This window comes from Ylistrum balloti, unplaced genomic scaffold, assembly GCF_031769215.1.
Source record: "Ylistrum balloti isolate Yb309-2 unplaced genomic scaffold, AGI_CSIRO_Ybal_v1 Utg369754, whole genome shotgun sequence".
Taxonomy (NCBI): Eukaryota; Metazoa; Mollusca; class Bivalvia; order Pectinida; family Pectinidae; genus Ylistrum; species Ylistrum balloti.
The window spans coordinates 1,251,950-1,270,718 of NW_026781956.1; the positions used below are offsets into that span (position 1 = coordinate 1,251,950).

The 18,769-nt window shown below is 37.4% G+C and overlaps 1 protein-coding gene across 1 annotated transcript in view; it reads right to left on the reverse strand.

Annotated features, from left to right (window-relative positions):
• LOC132543351 (cytoplasmic dynein 1 heavy chain 1-like) overlaps window positions 1–18,769 on the reverse strand; it is a 53,831-nt gene that overhangs the window by 7,932 nt on the left and 27,130 nt on the right. The window contains exons 52-81 of the mRNA XM_060206843.1: window positions 18,331–18,517; window positions 17,542–17,805; window positions 16,870–17,082; window positions 16,617–16,708; window positions 15,660–15,753; window positions 15,355–15,546; window positions 14,975–15,154; window positions 14,623–14,776; window positions 10,801–10,996; window positions 9,264–9,381; window positions 8,824–9,039; window positions 8,491–8,629; window positions 7,963–8,063; window positions 7,517–7,701; window positions 6,888–6,957; window positions 6,540–6,686; window positions 6,178–6,328; window positions 5,724–5,977; window positions 5,186–5,317; window positions 4,810–4,904; window positions 3,782–3,884; window positions 3,487–3,558; window positions 3,028–3,103; window positions 2,750–2,910; window positions 2,106–2,217; window positions 1,687–1,871; window positions 1,398–1,511; window positions 930–1,100; window positions 404–505; window positions 116–234 (exon numbers count right to left, since the gene is read on the reverse strand). Of these exons, the coding sequence (XP_060062826.1) occupies window positions 116–234; window positions 404–505; window positions 930–1,100; window positions 1,398–1,511; window positions 1,687–1,871; window positions 2,106–2,217; window positions 2,750–2,910; window positions 3,028–3,103; window positions 3,487–3,558; window positions 3,782–3,884; window positions 4,810–4,904; window positions 5,186–5,317; window positions 5,724–5,977; window positions 6,178–6,328; window positions 6,540–6,686; window positions 6,888–6,957; window positions 7,517–7,701; window positions 7,963–8,063; window positions 8,491–8,629; window positions 8,824–9,039; window positions 9,264–9,381; window positions 10,801–10,996; window positions 14,623–14,776; window positions 14,975–15,154; window positions 15,355–15,546; window positions 15,660–15,753; window positions 16,617–16,708; window positions 16,870–17,082; window positions 17,542–17,805; window positions 18,331–18,517 (4,395 nt within the window). The remainder of the gene's footprint in view (window positions 1–115; window positions 235–403; window positions 506–929; window positions 1,101–1,397; window positions 1,512–1,686; window positions 1,872–2,105; window positions 2,218–2,749; window positions 2,911–3,027; window positions 3,104–3,486; window positions 3,559–3,781; window positions 3,885–4,809; window positions 4,905–5,185; window positions 5,318–5,723; window positions 5,978–6,177; window positions 6,329–6,539; window positions 6,687–6,887; window positions 6,958–7,516; window positions 7,702–7,962; window positions 8,064–8,490; window positions 8,630–8,823; window positions 9,040–9,263; window positions 9,382–10,800; window positions 10,997–14,622; window positions 14,777–14,974; window positions 15,155–15,354; window positions 15,547–15,659; window positions 15,754–16,616; window positions 16,709–16,869; window positions 17,083–17,541; window positions 17,806–18,330; window positions 18,518–18,769) is intronic.

Sequence of the window (18,769 nt, forward strand, 5' to 3'; positions counted from 1 at the left end):
TCAGCAAAGTTCAAAGTATCTACATACACTGACATCCATTCAGCAAAAATAAGAATTAGTATGGACAGTTACTCTCTTACATTCCGTAATGTTACAATTATCTGTGGACACTTACTGAACACCGTCTGGCATGCTGATTTTCTTGCCATGGCCGTCTATGTTACTGACCAAATTGAACTCTGCTTCAAAACTCTTGGGCGAGAACAACTTGTTGATGAAAGTGGTCAACAGGCGCTACAAAATTAGAGGTCAGTTAAGTCCACAGACACAAAATATACTTCTTTATTATAAAGCAAAACCTACCCAGATGAAACTGAAGGAATCTTCACAGTTAACCTGGCTGTGACATTTTGACATTTTTTCTATGTTTAGTGAAACGCTGTATGATAGGGACAATATTTACCTGGTCAAATTCATTGTCAATCTTGCCTCCATAGATACACTGTGATAGAAGGGTCTTAATTGCATCCCATGGCACCTTATTAGGAGGCAAATTGGTACGTCCCTGTAAACAAAGGACACTCAAATTACAAACATTCCACAGAATCAAACAGAGAACCATTTAATGTATAGCCTGATGGATTTCATATAAAATGTGATATTACCAACTGAAACTTGTTAAGTAAACATGAACACTTGACAGAAGTTTTTCAATAATTCTCTTCAAACACCCTCTAATATTGCAAATACCTGGTTATTAAATCACTTATATCACAAATATCCTCCATTAAAAAATTTATATCATTTTTAGACTGATGTCTGGTTACATAGACCTAATCTCAGATCTAAACCGATGTAAAATAAAGAGCCAAAAGTTTGTTACCAATAACAATATTTTACAGCCAACTTACTGTAGCAAATTATAACAATATTTACAATCAAAGTACAACAGCATATTAACTGAAAACAACATTTATTGTTGAACTTACCATAGCAACCGAGTCAATCCAAGTATCCAGCATGTCACAAGCGACCCTGAGGTCCGACTCTGTAAACTCGTATTTCTTGGCCCAGCCAAGAGGTGTGTATCTCATCCTCTCCTGGACAATAGCATGAAGCCAGGCAAGAAGGAAGTACAGGCGTGAACGCTCGTTAGGAGTCTGTGGAAAGTAATGGATATCATTAAAACTAGTGTACTAAGTTTACATCATTTAATCTGTATACTGAACACAGAAGCAGTCAACATTTCTACTTAATCAATGAAGGAGAGATATCAATCTTATTAAGACCTTAACTGGCAGTACCACTGTAAAGTTCTAAATTGTTCATTGGTCACTTACAGAGGCAAGACAGCATACTGTGTATATATATAGTGGATTATAGTGTACATATAATGTAAGTAAGTTGACACACAAAAATGGGGAACAGAAAGCTCACTGCTTACATAGATTACTCACCTTACACATTCGTGAGGCTGGCACAGTACTGAAGGTTCGCAACAGGTTAGCAGAGACACCTGGGGGTGGCTCAAATACAAACACACGACCAGCACGCAGTAAGTTGGTTGGCAGCTGGAAAAAGACAAACACCTTTGTTTTTACAAATTCATAAGCAAGAGTTTATAGACAATGAATGTCTCTTTATATAGATAATTTCAATAACACCTTTTTTTTGCACAACTGTAGTAAATAAATTTGGGGATATGCACCCTAACAAGAAATGCAATCCTAAAAGACCACATGGTACCTTGGGATTAATTTCCATTGTAAGGAAAAGTCTGAAGCTTGGGTGTGGAGTCAGGTTGTGCAGCTTTTTCTCCAGTTGTACAAGCCATGAAGGAGCCAAGTGCACATTCTTCAGCATCACCCAGCGGCCAGACTTACTGGATGAATTGATGACTTTCTCTGCCAGTGTAAAGCCCTCTGCTGACCCTGTTAATCAAAATACAAAATTATTAGTTATGATATTCAGTGTCATGAACAGCCTAATTAGTAGCTTGAATTTTAAATTTTAAATTTTGGAAATTATTCAAGAATTACAGAAAAAGAAAATTGTCTCCATTAATTCTAATCCGTAATATGCAGAGTATGGTTTAATAATGCAGTAATACTTCATACATTCATTGATCAAAATATCCCTGTCAGAGACAAGAATCATAAACCTACCCATGGCAATAGAGGTGATCTGCTTGCTGAGCTCTGTAGCAAGGTCATCAACACGGCCACTGGCATCATATCCCGGAACAGAACACATAAGGACAGGTGTACTGGCTTTTATCTACAATATTAAGGGTAAATCACTTAAGGAACAGATATATAGGTAACAGTACATAAAACAGAAGAGGCAGAATACTTCGGTCCTGGAGCATAAGAGGCAAAGATAGTTTAAAGGAGGGTATTGAACTGATAAATTATTACTGATGAATAAATACAAAAAAAAGGAGCAGATAGCATTGAACAGGACAAAAGTCAGGGTTATATCATTGTAAAGCAATACCAGGGACACATACCAAAACATTTCAGAGGTAGATATAAATTACTTAACATCGGAAAAGATAATTTGACAATCCATCACTAGAATTACAGTAAAGAAATAGGGCATTAGGGGATAGTGACATGGTTTACAAGAATAATCAGTGTTAATTCCATTAAGGAAATAGGGCATTAGGGGATAATGACATGGTATACAAGAATAATCAGTGTTAATTCCATTAAAGAAATAGGGCATTAGGGGATAGTGACATGGTATACAAGAATAATCAGTGTTAATTCCATCTCCATTCTGACATTAATTGTCAGTAACATCTTACCTGCTGTTCAACAATCTCAGCCAGATTGAGTTCCTTCTCGGCACAGTGCATGAAGTTGGCGGTAAGTACTTTCTCAACAAACACACGAGACATAGCAATAAGTCTGTCTGGTCGGAACGCTTGGATTGACAGAAGTCCATGTACAGCTTTCCCAATAGGACCTAAACAATGTATCCCAAACAATAGTTTTCAGATAATACATTGACAACAAATTATTTTCTGCACATTTTATCCATAAACAAAGTCAACAATGGGCTATACAAACAAGAACAACTCACTGAATGGTTTGCTTTCATCCCATAGTATCGGAATGTCCTCTTCTGGAGTGGAACTCTCTAGCCAAGCTTGGAATTCCTGTAACAGACCAACAGTACAACAAACACTTAAGTCATGAAATATTACAGGAACATTTTCATGATATCATTATAAAGGAGTCAAAACTTTAGGAACCTTAATAGCCATATCTTACTAAATAATAAAACAGTAGACAGTGAGTTTAGAACTGCTGAAGTTTACAAATACTTTCATTGTAATCTCATTGACTTTATACAAGGTTGTGGTGAGAAACTGGTGAGAATATAGTGGTGGGATATTAGTAGCCCATTGGTAATGTTGTTTTACTTATTCAGGTCAAGGCAATTAAGATTTTATGCAGTTAGGCAACACCTGTCTGGTGAAATCTTTTAAAAAACATACTAATTTATTAAGAAAAAAGGATTAAAAAGTTGGTAACTTACACCATTTCCTCTGATCTCCTGCTCCAGTGACTTAAAGGCCTTCAGCTTTGACAGTCTCAACATTGAGGCTTGCTAATAACACAAAAACATTCCATTTTTAACATTTGTATTGCTCCAATATATCAACATATATCATCAATCTTATTGATAAACACTGTCAAACCTTACCCACTGTAAATCTGTATCCATATGTTCTTTAGTGTTTAAAATATGAAAAGGTGCATTGAACATTGTAGCTACACTTTCCTGTTTAAGGCATGAATGACGGGCCCTTGATGATAATGCCTACACTTACCTGTTGTGCTGAGAGGCCTTGAATGGTTGACATTGGTTTTTCAGTTAAAACTGCTTCCTGATTTCTCAGGAAATAGTTGAACTCATCTTCGTAGGTGTTTTCACTACAACAGAAAAATTAAGATATCAAGTATACTCAACTTTATTTGCTATCTTATAAATATACTCATCCAAAGTAAGAAAAGTCTCAAGAAACCTGTTCACGCTTGAAATGCTACACTTTACATATGTGGTCAATGTCTAATCCGAGTTATTGTCAAGAAACAGACATGCCATTCACCAATAAAACTAACTTTCAAGAAATATTGATAAAAATTTATCATTACTTATAATAAGAATATTTATAATTCATTATCAATAATTCAAAGAGTAATTGTATGCAAGACTGAACCACTCTTATACTTATCAGTAGCATTGTGGTAAATAGCAACAATGATGTTTTCTCATCATGTTGATTCACCAAATATCCTCAGAAAATTAACAATATCATTGTTACTAGTAGTACCAATAACTCATATGTTCTCATAACAATGATTGACCAAAATTCAATTAGGAATACAGACGTTAACAAGATGTCCCCAAACTGGTTGATAATTATCTATGAATAGTTACAGCACAGTTGACCTGGAATCCCTGATACATGGATACATGATCTTTGTCAGATGTCAGCAAAATTCCTGAAGATGTAAGTCTAATATCAAAGTTGATGACGTTGAAGAAAAGCGAAAGGTGAACTTGACCTTTAACCCTTAAACAACATTCAAAGCTTGTGCATGGAATTTGATGAAAATCCCTTCGGAAGTGAAGTCTCCACACTGATTAACAGATTAGATTGATGACTTTCTGTAAATAGTAATAATTGTGATCTGAACCTTGAAACACAAATTCATGCTAGATACTGTCATAATTGTCCTTTGTATCAAGTTTGATCTAAATCCCTTACAGAACTGACATGGGTACATATACCCCCACCCCTATGAAATAGCAGGATCTAACTATAATGAAAGACAAGATGACAAAATATCTTACCCTTTCTGTCCCTTGAGGAAGATCCTACACATCTGTATGGCAAATGTAATCCTGTCTTGGTAGAGCATACCACGTCCCACTCTCCCAAACGTCTCCTGTTAAATAGACATTAAAAATTTACTGCAAAATGACATCTTATTTAGAGTTTTCTGAACCAGATCAATAAGAATCTCCATTTATGGGCTGCAATATGTTGCATCTTAATGTATTGCAAGAACATAGATGTGTAAAGTGACATTAGTGCCGGAATGAAAACTGATTGTCATTTATAACACAGTCTGATGAAAATATTGGGGCATGAGCTGACTGGAGACTGACCACATTAATACTTTATCAATAAAATTGGGTTTTATGGATATTATAGCTAAGTACTGACCGTAAAGATGTTGTTGGTGATGGATGAGAGACGTGCAGAGTATTCCTTCATGCTTTTCAGATTGTCATTGCTCAAGACAGAGTGGAAGATCTCCAGGAAAAACTGTAGTGAATACTGGTACAGGAAATGGACCTACAAACAACGTGGGTAAAAGTCACACAAAATTAACTCAAGAAAAACATTTTACTTTAGAAATGTTCTCTTACATAATTTTGAATCCTATAGTCACTACATATATTATATAGATATTTGGAGATTGAGACACAACTGATGAAAGAAGACAATCCTTGGCTCATGTGTCCAGGCCTCAAACTCCAAATCCACTGCCTAACCATTACACTGCCAGGACATCCCAAAAAGGATATTTTGAAACTATACTGATAAACGAATGGAAGTCTTATGAGTCATAGAATACCTAGGAACGTGAAAGTGCGAATGCTTACATCTATGTGTAGTTTCAATCTATTCTTATATCCATATAACCAATTTCTATAATTGTTTTCTAACTCAATGGCTAGTTCTATAGTAGCCTATTCACCTGTTGTAGACCCTCCAGAGCAAAGTAAATACTACTGCAGGACTGAGCTAGAGGCACATACTGCTGTGACACAGTCTCGACCTCTGCCATAACAATGTCCGTCTCCTCCACTTTCTTAGCCACCTCTGCTGCCTCATTCTTCAGAGTCTCTAAGTGGGTGATAATGCTGTCGTTGTCAAGGATACGCCCTTTAGATTCATTTAAAGCTCCCAAAAGAGATTTCTCCAATTGACGGAGTCGCAGTTGGAATTCACCTGTTTAGAGTAAATTATCACTCAAATCACATAACTGATCACATAGATAAATAAGGCATGCTTTGTCATTGCTGAAATTATAAAAACAGGGTCTGTTAATTATCCTCACAACATCAACATCCTTTCTGGCCATAATACATCTCATTATATCTAATCTATCTGTTATGATCTATTCCTTATAATAGTGTAGCAATACTGACCTTGCAACTTGAGTAAGTCAGACCTCTTGGCATCCACATCAGGTCTCTCTGCTTTCAACACTTGGTTCAGACACTGGTCTTGCAGACTGCTCCTGGTCACTGTGAAGTTTACAAAGGTTACACGGGAACAGAGGTCCGGAGAGAAATCCACCTGTGGTATAAACCAGCATTAATAACATATATCATCATTTACAAAGTAAAAAAAAAAATCTGTAATTATTAATCCATATAACGACCAATCATGATATATCGTCATAATCTATAGGTCAAGTTGGAACCTTAATATAAATAAACAATTAGTTAAAATAATTTTATAAATTAGTTCCACTGGTTGGACGTTGAGAATAGATACTACAGCTTACATTAGGATCCCGGGTTGACAAGAAGATGGTGAAGGATGGTGACAAGTCAATATCCTGGTCTCCGAGAGTGATGAGGACACGTCCACCTGTCCTTCGCAGCTCACGGTTAAGTACAGGATTCAGGATAGGGTCATAACTTTCCACATCCTGTTAATAGGTAACAGCCAATGTAAAATGGGACACAACCAATAAAAACTGATGATTTATTTATACATGCAGATTTAAGAATAAAAATCAGGTATTTCAAAAATTTTACCTTATATAAAAGCCTTAAATTGTTATTCAAAACATGACTGACAATCTATTCTTTTACAGGTAAGAAAGAAAATTTTGCACAAAGACACTTACCTGGACAAGCAATGGATTTCCAAACCTAAGTGCACTCTCTAGATTCTTCCTGAAGGCATCATCCAGGAAACTGAAATAACCAAAACAAATGACATCATTTCATCGATGAATAGATTGTTTAGTAAACCATACATAACGTCAGGGCCTTTATCTGTGCATAGAGGAATGTGAAGGTACCCAAACCAAACAAGTTCAATATTTGCTATTTCACGCCTTTTGAACTACATCAATAAAATAAAGGATTATCTGTGTATATAATTCATTTGCAAACTATTAATTTGCCCACTGAAGTCTGTTATATCAATGAACTTTGGTCAACGGTTACTGCTTTGCAAGATCTGCCTACCATTATCTGTTACTGGTATATCAACCATAAAAAAGTGGTCACCATATTGTAAGAAAGGATGTGGCTTATATTCCAGTGCAGTTTACATGTAGATCAAATAAAAAAAAATCCATAAAAATCTGTTCCGCGGCTAATATACTGGTATGCCTTATTACAGTAAATTGTCTATGTCAGATTCCTTGTAACACTTACTTCATAAGCAAACACTACCTGACCTTGACATTGGTGATCAAGGTCATGTCATCCTACCAGGTATAAAAAATTATAAACACTAAATGCCTACCTGGTCTTGGTCACCTTCTTGTCCTTGTACTCATTCATGATAAACTCTGTTGCTTGACCAGATGGGTCAATGATGAGTGGGTAACGATTGAAGCGTTTAAGCATGATGGCATTTTCAGCACATAGGTCATCAGCTGGCAAAGTATTGGCCTGCCATCTCAGTCTCTCATCAGCATTACACAGGTACTGCAATGTAAACAAAACCTCATATTCAACACTACACAAGTACTGCAATGTTAACAAGGACTCAGTGTTACACAGTATGTGGTCTATGTAAAGTTATACACACAAACACACACCACAGTGACCTTTATCTAACATGTTGATATAGTACCATAGCTTGTTACTCAAAAGTTCAATGACACTTATATAATCCAATGCTATTCAGTGCACTCCATGATGTCACAATTATTCTAGTTTGAAAGCCAAAAATTTTAGCAGACTTACCTCGACTCTGGCTAGGTCTGATCTGAATTGTATGTGTGCCTGTTGGAGATGGGATGACCAGCTGGTGAACAGATTCCTCCTCATCTGCTGGTCAAAATAACCTAAACAACAAGCAAGATGTATTTGGACAAACTGTACTAAATGAATTTAAAAAATATTTCCAAGTGATATTTGTAACTTAACCCCATCAGTTCTATAAGCTGCCTAATGTACTCTTAAAAAAAAGTTTGTGGTTTTCTTTTTAGCAAATTTCACGATCCAAACCTATATTGTAAGTTAAACTTTGTTAACTTATATAACATGACTATTCATCTTACATGCAATTTATTCTAAATCTACATGTCTAATTCATACTGCTATGGAAAGGTTCATACATACATCTGTTGGTAATTTAGTATTATAGATGACTTACTCCCTAGAGTGTTTGATTCTAACAGACACTTATAAATGGGGTCTGAGTTTGGCAACTCTCTGGTGTTATCCACACAAATATAGCACTGTCAAAATGATCTGCTGACAACCACTTACCTGCATAGGCCATAAAGGCAGATGACAGGAGGACATCACCAATGATGGTAGCCATCTGACTCTTAAAGGTCTCACTTCCTGCCTCCCAGCGGTGTTTCTCATTCCCAAGACTGTTGAGTAAGGCCACACTCCTTTCCACCTACAACAGTATAACACAAATCTGTTTCATTTGATATAAAGTTATTTATTACAAGCAAAGTGAATCAGAGTAAAGACTTTCTGATGTCACAAATATGGAGGAAACATTTTGACCTACTGACTCTCCCTCTATATAGGTCATGAACTAGTGACCTTGTTTTATGGATTTTGGACAAAGGACATTGACCTACTGACCTTGGCCTGCACAGAAGAGAGGGAAGACTTGATGGCCTGGGCCTGAGAGATGAGAACAGCATATTCTTCCTTGTACTTGGCAATGCTACGTTCCAGCTCACTGATCAGTTTGTTGACCTCGTCGCCCTTCAGACGATTCTCCTCCGCCTGATTCTCCAGTCCCTTTAACTCATTTCTCAGAGGTTCCACCTTCTTTAGGATATCTGCATAGTTCAGCTGTAACATCACACAACGAGGCAGAATTACAGAGTTGTACATCAGGCGCCGGTGAAGGTTGGAAAAAATATGCCACGTTCAGATAAACATCTTACTATTAAACACGGTAAGCTTATAATTTTCCACCTGCAATGGTAAACTCATACTACTGGTTAACATAAAATAGGTTAATTAATTTACAGTAAAAAAATTCAATGTGACAAGCTTAAAAAAATGTAATTAACCTGTGCAATTGCCCACTTCACCATAGGACCACAGGCCAAGCTAGCACGGTTCACTTTCTCATAATTGTATTCTGGATTAGCCATATACTTGGTCTTCATCTTGTGACGGATGTCATCTCTGTAAAAATCATTATCAAATATTCTATATGCAATTATTTTACATTGTTTTCAACTTCTTCTACAAACAATAGCTAATATCCTTTTCTGTATGATGATGAGATTGAGGTGTATGATAAATTCTTAAATTACATTTTTACATTGTTACCCATATCGTAAAAGACTTCAGATGACTTTAATCCTGTGCATGAAATCACCTGACAATGTATCTACCAATATGTTACAAACTAAAGATGGTGACATTCAGCACCTGGTAAAACGAAATGTTTTGTATCTTCAACTCAAATTGGTACATCAAGTATATTCTTTGTAATATGTATGAGTAATATTTACAAGAAACTAGAGGAACATCTCTTGCTATTTCAATCTCCTGATCCTGTTTCTTCTAAACAATCAAACAAATTGAACACACATATACATAACATCAGGGACAGTCCTCTTTAGTAAAGAGGCATCAGATTTGTTTTATCAGTTAAGGTCACCTTTCAGACAGACCTGTTGTCCAGTAACTAGTCACCTTTCAAACCTACCTGTTGTCCAGTGTCCCGACACCATTCAAACCTACTTGCTGTTCTGCGTACAGAAACCATTCTGACCTACCTGTTGTCCAGTGACTAGTCACCTTTCGTACCTACCTGTTGTCCAGTGTCCCGACACCATTCAAACCTACTTGCTGTCCTGTGTATAGAAACCGTTCTGACCTACCTGTTGTCCAGTGACTAGTCACCTTTCGTACCTACCTGTTGTCCAGTGTCCAAACACCATTCAAACCTACTTTCTGTCCTGTGTATAGAAACCATTCTGACCTACCTGCTGTCCATTGTTCAGTAAAACATGATGACAAAGTCCTATTTAATAACAGCCCCTGAACAAAACCTTTCATCAGACATTCCCGATGACAGGGGAGTTGCTTGACTTACCTGTCCCTTAGAAAAACCTGACATACTTACTTAATATCCTCAATGTGCATTTTGACAATGTTGGAAATGAAGTTGTCCTTGACAATTGCAGTTCGGATGGTTCGCCAGTCAGAGGCACTCTCCCCTATGAGGAGACAGATGGCCTCAAGGGCTAGCTTGACAGGGGGTGGGGGGTTGGACATGGTCCTGATCTCCACAAGGTCCTTCTTTTTTATTCCTTTCACAGCTTAGGTGGGAAGGCAAGGAGAGAGAAATATACAGGTCACACACCATTATACCCAAAGAATCCAGGTATATAGAAAAGCCCACTACACCTCGACATCAACTGCTTTACACAACTTTTCCTGACCAAATATCAATGAGGACCAAAAGGCTGTTTTAACATTGTAAAACAAGTTGATTAGGTATGGTGGGCCATTTCTACACACACAAGAAAATCTACCAACCCATACACATCTGACTACACCTAGTACCGCCAGCTGTATTTTCTATAAACTCACGGAATAATTAGTGTGTTGAAGTTCACAATAGTAGAAATGAAATTTTCTCTCATAATGATGCCTCTCAGCGACTTCCAGTCAAGATCCTGTTCTCCGAGCAGGGTACAGATGGACTCGATGGCCATTTTGACAGCATTAGGAGGATTAGGGAGGGACTTTACCTCCACAAGATGCTGTTTCTTGATAGATTTGACAGCTGAAGAAAGCAAAACACAATACAAAAACATAACAAAATGAACAAAATATATTGAGCATGCTTAAGGAAACTAAATACAGCTACACTTGGTAGTATGACAAAGAAACACAACCTGATAACATATACTGTAAACAAGCTTTCTTTCGTGTGCGGTATGTTTTCAAGAATTTCATCGTAGAAAAAAATTGAAAAAATGCATTGCTATGAATTAAAATTATGATAATAAGGAAAAAATTCCATACTTAAACTTCTATAATTAAAACCATCTGACTATTTACTTTACAAAAAGGACTTTTTCCTGACTCTGTGTGCTCATTTCATACAGCAATAACGATTTTCAAAAATCTCTTGTTAGTGTCTTTGAACACAGCCATACAAGCTTTTTGATTGACTTTCACATTTCTCTTGAAACAAAAGCACAGAGGTGAAACACCTAACTTATTTGGACATAAATAAGACTGGTTTGTTTGACAAGTTGACTTGCTGTATTGCTGAAATTCTGAAAGCTAGCACCAGTGCAAGAAAATTTGTTTACAGTAAACCTTATACAACAGCCAATGTCCTATACATACAGGAGACTGCCTTATACAACAGCTTATAATATCCTGTACACATGGAGGACCGCCTTACACAACAGCCAATGTCCTGTACACACAAGAGACTGCCTTAGATGTACGACGATGTCTTTTACACATATGACAGTGCCTCATACAATAGTATTTTATACAACAGCAAATATCCTGTACACACGTGAGAGTGCTATAAACAACAGAAAATGCCCTTTACATAGAGAAAAGAGTGTGTTTCTGCTAAGGTGGGAAAACACACATGTTCTGTACACACAATATCCTACACAGTGAATCCTTCATACTCTATAGGTTACGCTCAATATCGCTCTCTGGACCCCTAGAACATTTCACGACAAAATGGATGGTTCCAACTCTTTGTGGATAAGATGAGAAGACAAGCTTGATGTACATCAACTGAATCTCAAGATTGCGTAACTGTGTGTTGTTTTGGCTTTGAAGTTGATTGTCACTCCTGAGTATCAGTCTGTGATTGGTCAGTTTTCATCCTAAAACCTGCTCTACATCAATCAAATTACTTTGCTTACACCTTCAATTTTGCCTTGATCTGTTCCAGGGATTGTAGGGAGTGTAAAAGTGATTGTGACCCTTGGAGTATCAAGAATGTATACAGTGTTCACACAAGATATAGCTTGCGTCTATTTGTGTGCATAAACAGACATGTCCTGTATACACAAGAGAGCTTTGTGTCTATAAATCTACAAGTGTGGGCAAACAGACATGTCCTGTAAGCACAAGACAACTTTGTGTCTACTAGTGTGGGTAAACAGACATGTCCTGTATACACAAGAGAGCTTTGTGTCTACTAGTGTGGGTAAACAGACATGTCCTGTATACACAAGAACTTTGTGTCTATTAACCTACAAGTGTAGGTAAACAGACATGTCCTGTATACACAAGAACTTTGTGTCTATTAACCTACAAGTGTAGGTAAACAGACATGTCCTGTATACACAAGAACTTTGTGTCTATTAACCTACAAGTGTAGGTAAACAGACATGTCCTGTAAGCACAAGACAGCTTTGTGTCTACTAGTGTGGGTAAACAGACATGTCCTGTATACATACAAGAACTTTGGGTCTATTAACCTACAAGTGTAGGTAAACAGACATGTCCTGTATACACAAGACAACTTTGTGTCTACTAGTGTGGGTAAACAGACATGTCCTGTATACACAAGACAACTTTGTGTCTACTAGTGTGGGTAAACAGACATGTCCTGTATACACAAGAACTTTGGGTCTATTAACCTACAAGTGTAGGTAAACAGACATGTCCTGTATACACAAGAGAGTTTTGTGTCTATAAATCTACTAGTGTGGGTAAACAGACATGTCCTGTATACACAAGAACTTTGGGTCTATTAACCTACAAGTGTAGGTAAACAGACATGTCCTGTATACATAAGAGAGTTTTGTGTCTATAAATCTACTAGTGTGGGTAAACAGACATGTCCTGTATACACAAGAGAGCTTTGTGTCTACTTGTGTGGGTAAACCAACATGTCCTGTATACATAAGAGAGCTTTGTATCTATTAATCCACTAGTGTTGATAAAAATTTTCAATACAAAGCTGGACTCTGATGTCTTTGTACAAAACATTGATGTAAGCCTTAATAAAGCTGAAATACAATCTTGGAAACAAACCTTAATAGCACTCTGCAATGATGAAATGGGGAAAAAATCATACATATAACTTTTTTTTGGTCAAAATTTGTTTTTAAAAATTTGTTTTCATATTATTCTTGTAAAACCTTCACAATCTTGATAAAACATTTTCTCTTCCAAATTTTCAGACCGATTATTAAAGGGAGATATCCAAATCTGAATGATTTCTCTGATAAACAATCTTGATTTCATGCACTTCTACTCTCACTTTAATATGATTATATACAACTTCACACATCATGCAATTTGTATCTAGGTTTCCTTGATAAAAAATGATACCAGTAAATATTGCTATGACATACAAATATGACGTCCTAAATATACATTCAGATGTTCACTATCCATCAATCACAAAACCACGCAAAGCAATAAAGCCAGTAATATGAAGCAAATGTAAATATACCTACGTTCCTAATAAAATTGATAAATCAAGGATTCCCTTCTTTTCTCGAAACATTTTAAACATTTATACCTCAATGGCGTTTGTTGCCATTGGTTTTACTGAAGTGTGGTGACCTTTCACCCAAGTGATGTGATATTGTGCATGTGGTAATATGGTGGATACTATCTGTTGTCCAAATCAAATCAATCTTCAGCATAGATTTTATGCAGAAAATTATTTTTGATGATAATTGCTACATAAAGTGGCACAATATCAAGTGTTTATTAATACTAAAGGAACACCAGAAATGACGGAACTAAAACGGTAATAAAACTGAAGATAAGCAGATTACACAACACTAGTACACGGGACTACATCTATCTCCTACATCCCCAGCTGTCCATCTATCAGAGAGCAGGGCAAGGTCACACCTCGGCTTGGTCAGTTCATCTATCAATGACCAGATAAATTGAAGGTCAACCCTAGTAAAAGTGTTAGCAAAATCACATAAAGCCCTTCCTTCATAATGGCTCCTTTTCTGGTAATGCATGTTATTGTTATCAAAAGCATTGAGCATAACCAGTTTTAGTAATTGGACTACCCAAGACTTTTGAAGGTCAGAAAACAAATTCATCATTAACAGAAATAGATGCAAAATTCAGCAATAAATGTGACAAACTTGACATAATAAGCACAAGCTTCTGTAAAATAAATTCAGCATGATTCAGTCATAAGAAATGATGAATGTTAAACTTATAACGTCTATCCAAATCTATACTTTCAAACCCTAGATATGAAAGACTGTAACACAGGAATCATAATTTAGCTATGGACAGGTGAAGAAAGCAAAGGTAAACATTTCATTTTTATACCATTTTAGCCCTTCACATTATGCCTGTACATGATTGATAGATAGGAGCAATAACACTTTGAACTTTGACTCTGTCAGCAGTATGATGTGTAGAGAAAAGTAAGACCCTGTTGCCTACCTTGCTGTGCCTCTATGACAGCTGGCTCTACCCCAGCTAAGTCAGCTTTCACACTAGCCGACTTCTCTGCGATTATCTTGGTTTGCTCAATAAGTGCCACCTGAATTTCTTGTGATGTCATTTTCTTCCTCTCAGCTTCCTGTTGATCTTTGACCTTTTTGATAAATAAATCATGCATTCTAGTAGTTTCAAACATGTTACATGAAAGCAATATTCCTTGTAATGCATAAAAAGAGTAAAATTCAAATAAAAATTTGCAGAAAAGGCATCATGGTTTATTGTGTATACTCTGTAAGCAAATATACATGAAGCCTATCAATGATTCTCTAACTCATAGTGAAGTTAAATTTACCATTTGCTTGAGTTTGGCATTAGCAGCAGCGTTTTTCTCCTCCAGCTCGATGCGTTTGACAGAGAGAGACTTCTGCAGTTCCTCCACCTGATCTACTGTCTCTCGGATCTTCTGTAGACCTATGTTCAGGTGAAGCTGCTGCTCTTCCAAGTCAGATCGCTTCTCATTGTACAATTTAGCCTGTGAGAAAGACAGGTAAAATACACATCCAAGAATTTAAATGAAACCAAAACCTCTTCAGAATTAAAATCATAATGTAATAGTAATGTAATGATAACATTTTCACCAATAAGGAAAAGAATGCCTCTGATCCCCTTTACAGACATACATTATAAAAGAATTATGAACCATACAATCGTTTAAGATAGTAAAGTACATACAAAGTGGTTGATGAAGTCCAAGTAGTGCCTAGGTGTGATGGCCATACAACGCCCCCCTCGCTTAGCTACGCGAGCGTTGGCCTGGTGCAATGACTGGTGGACATGGACAAATGCATTGGTCACAGCCTCCCTGTGGGATGGTGATGCAGACAGACCCTCGTAGGCAGCTGGTAGATAGTCAGGAGCAATGTACTACAACAAAATAATACAACAATTACACATGTTAAGACCAAGATTTACACATAACTATGATAACTTCAATATTTTCTACTATACGCAGCTAAATCATATTATTGGTTACTTACATTAGACTTCTCCAAATCAATCTTGTTGGTAAATTCCTTTCCAACATGGAACAAAGCTCCATTGGACCAATCTCCAAACCAATTCAAAACACACCTGGAAGGTAAATATTGACATAATTTGTCATCACCTATAATCAAAGGGCAGAGTCAAGCCATGATAATCCAGTGTCTACAATCCCTCTATACCCCACACCTCTACAGCCAGCTATAATGACTACCCACCCAATTGTCTTATACTCCCTCCTCCACACTAATAACAGCCAGCTAACATGACTACTCGCCCAACTGCCTTATACTCCCTCCTCCACACCTCTAAAGCCAGCTAACATGACTACTCACCTCGTTGTCTTATGCTCCCTCCTCCACACCAATAACAGCCAGTTTACCCAACTACTCACACCCATTGTCTCGATACTCCCTCCCCTAAACCTCTTCAGCATACTAACCTGACTACTCCCACCTGTTGTTTTAGAACTCCCTCCCCCACACCCCTTTACCCTGCTAATTTGACTACTCCCACCTGTTGCTTCAGAACTCCCTCCCCCACACCCCTTTACCCTGCTAATTTGACTACTCTCACCTGTTGTTTCAGAACTCCTTCCCCCACACCCCTTTACCCAGCTAATTTGACTACTCACACCCGTTGTCTCAATACTCTCTCTCCCACACCTCTACAGCCAGCTTACCAGACTATTCACACCTGTTGTTTCAGAACTCCCTCCTCTACACCCCTTTACCCAGCTAATTTGACTACTCCCACCTGCTGACTCAGTACTCTTTCTCCTACATCCCTACAACCAGCTTACCAGACTATTCACACCTGTTGTTTCAGAACTCCCTCCTCTACACCCCTTTACCCAGCTAATTTGACTACTCCCACCTGCTGACTCGGTACTCTCTCTCCTACATCCCTACAGCCAGTTAATCTGACAACACATCATGAGAGTCTGAAGTTACCTGTTGAAGAGAGCAGGAGATGTAGCGGACTTGTCCTTCAAACCTTCTGATGACGGATTCATGGTAAACACTACATGGAGATTCTTCATTACCTGTCAACCACAAACATAGTGTTAACTTACAAGGCCATCGTTACTACAATAGCTTAATCTGAACATTAAATCCCTTAAAAACCTATTATCTAATATACAGGTAAAAAATTCACCCCTTGTTTATCAGGTTTATACATAAATATGAGGACAATCTGTTTTACCTGTCCAGTGAACCACTTGTACAGTTCCTCCCCAGAGTCTAACATGAGTCCTTCTCTCTGGGCTCCTTCCTTACACTGGGTCATCAAGGTAGTGTACTCATCCCCCTCAAACAGACCTGGAACCTCTCCGTTGGCTAGCAGGGTGTTCATTCTCTCCAGGAAGCTGGAGTCTAGCACATTAGACTCATCCATGATAAAAGCGATCTTTTCATCCTGTAATAGGGATATATCACACACATCTCAGTCACAAACCTCACTTCAGGGATATCATACACATCTTTGTTACAAAACTCACTCCAGCATGTATACTGTAGATCTCATGTATACAGTTTATCTATCACACAAATATCACACACATCTAAGTCACATAACTAACTTCTGAGACATATCACACACACCTAAGTCACATAACTCACTTCAGGAACATCACATACATCTCAGTCACATAACTCACTCCAGGGACATCGCACACATCTAAGTCACATAATTCACTTCAGAATTTACAAAGCAGATCTATCAGGATACAGGATATTAGGTTACATTTACTGTAACATGAGTAAGGAATGATCACAGAAAGTTTCTTATTTCCATTTCCCATCTACTTTTGAACTTTTTCAGAAAGATCTATATGAAATATATTTTTCAACATGGAAAGATTAACGTCCTACAGACCTTACAACCTGACCGACGCAGCACAATTCTCAGGTCCTCATCGAAGTCCAATGCTGTGTACTTGTTGTGTACTTTGATTTGGTAAGTGCTGAGGCCATTCATCCATGCCACAAACCTGGACAGAGTGGTTTTTCCTGCTCCACTAACCCCTATCAAAAGGACGTGACCTTGAGGCTGACGGAAAATTCTGTCGATTCTGAGGACATGGTCTAATACCTCATCAAAGAGCACCAAGGGCACATCTAGCTCCTCCTCATAAAACACCTGCACAAAGAAACTGAGATTGTGAATTTCAAATATTTCAGAAACAATATACCGCTATGATAGCTATAAGACAGTGTTGAAACAGCTATAGCTGTTTAAGGAGTAGACTGAAACTGGGGAGATTTCAGGATATAGGGCGAGGGGGTGTTATTTAAAGGTGAAGCACAGTTAAGGTTAAGATAGAGGTGAAGCAGGTATGTTTGGAGATGTAGTGAAATAACAATGAGAAGGGCAAGAGTTTGTGATGGGGTGTAGGGAGGCTATGGTTTGTGATGGGTGTAGATAGGCTAGTGGTTGTGATATATATAAATTATGAAATACTGAATTTTTTTTTATTTTCCTAAGTCACTTCCTAGGCTTCAAAATTTAGGCCCTTAGCATCTTTGATGTGTCCTAGTGGGGCAAGGCAGCTGTGCGATGCAGTTTAATTCACTGTTTGGCTCTACTATAGTTAACTCTAAATTTAAATTAAAAGATGCTGTTCAATTGTGTGTCTTTTGTACAATCATCACAAAGGATACACACCTTGAGTCTAGCCTTGGTGTATTCCCTCAGATCCTCCCGATCAACAGGCACATAATCCTTGGACATCCAGTTGCTGAAGAGGATTGGCCGTGCGAGTGCAGCATCCCGGTTGATGTTAGTGAAGTGTTTTAGAGCCACCATGTCAACATTTTCATCTGTCCACCTTCGTTCCTCATCCTCAATCAATCTGACCAATCACATTTACATCATATTTATCATCACTCACATGATAAAATTTCGCTGAATAATTGCAACATGCTAAACCAGACAGCTTCTGTTAATGATTTTCAATTCTTTAACATATATCTTTATTCAAAACAATATCTAAAGTTATAAACAACAACAATAGTAAATAATCTCCAAACTATACATACTTAAATTGCTACCTTATAACAAAATTCTGATAAAATTTATTACTGAAATTTGAAAATAAAAGAAA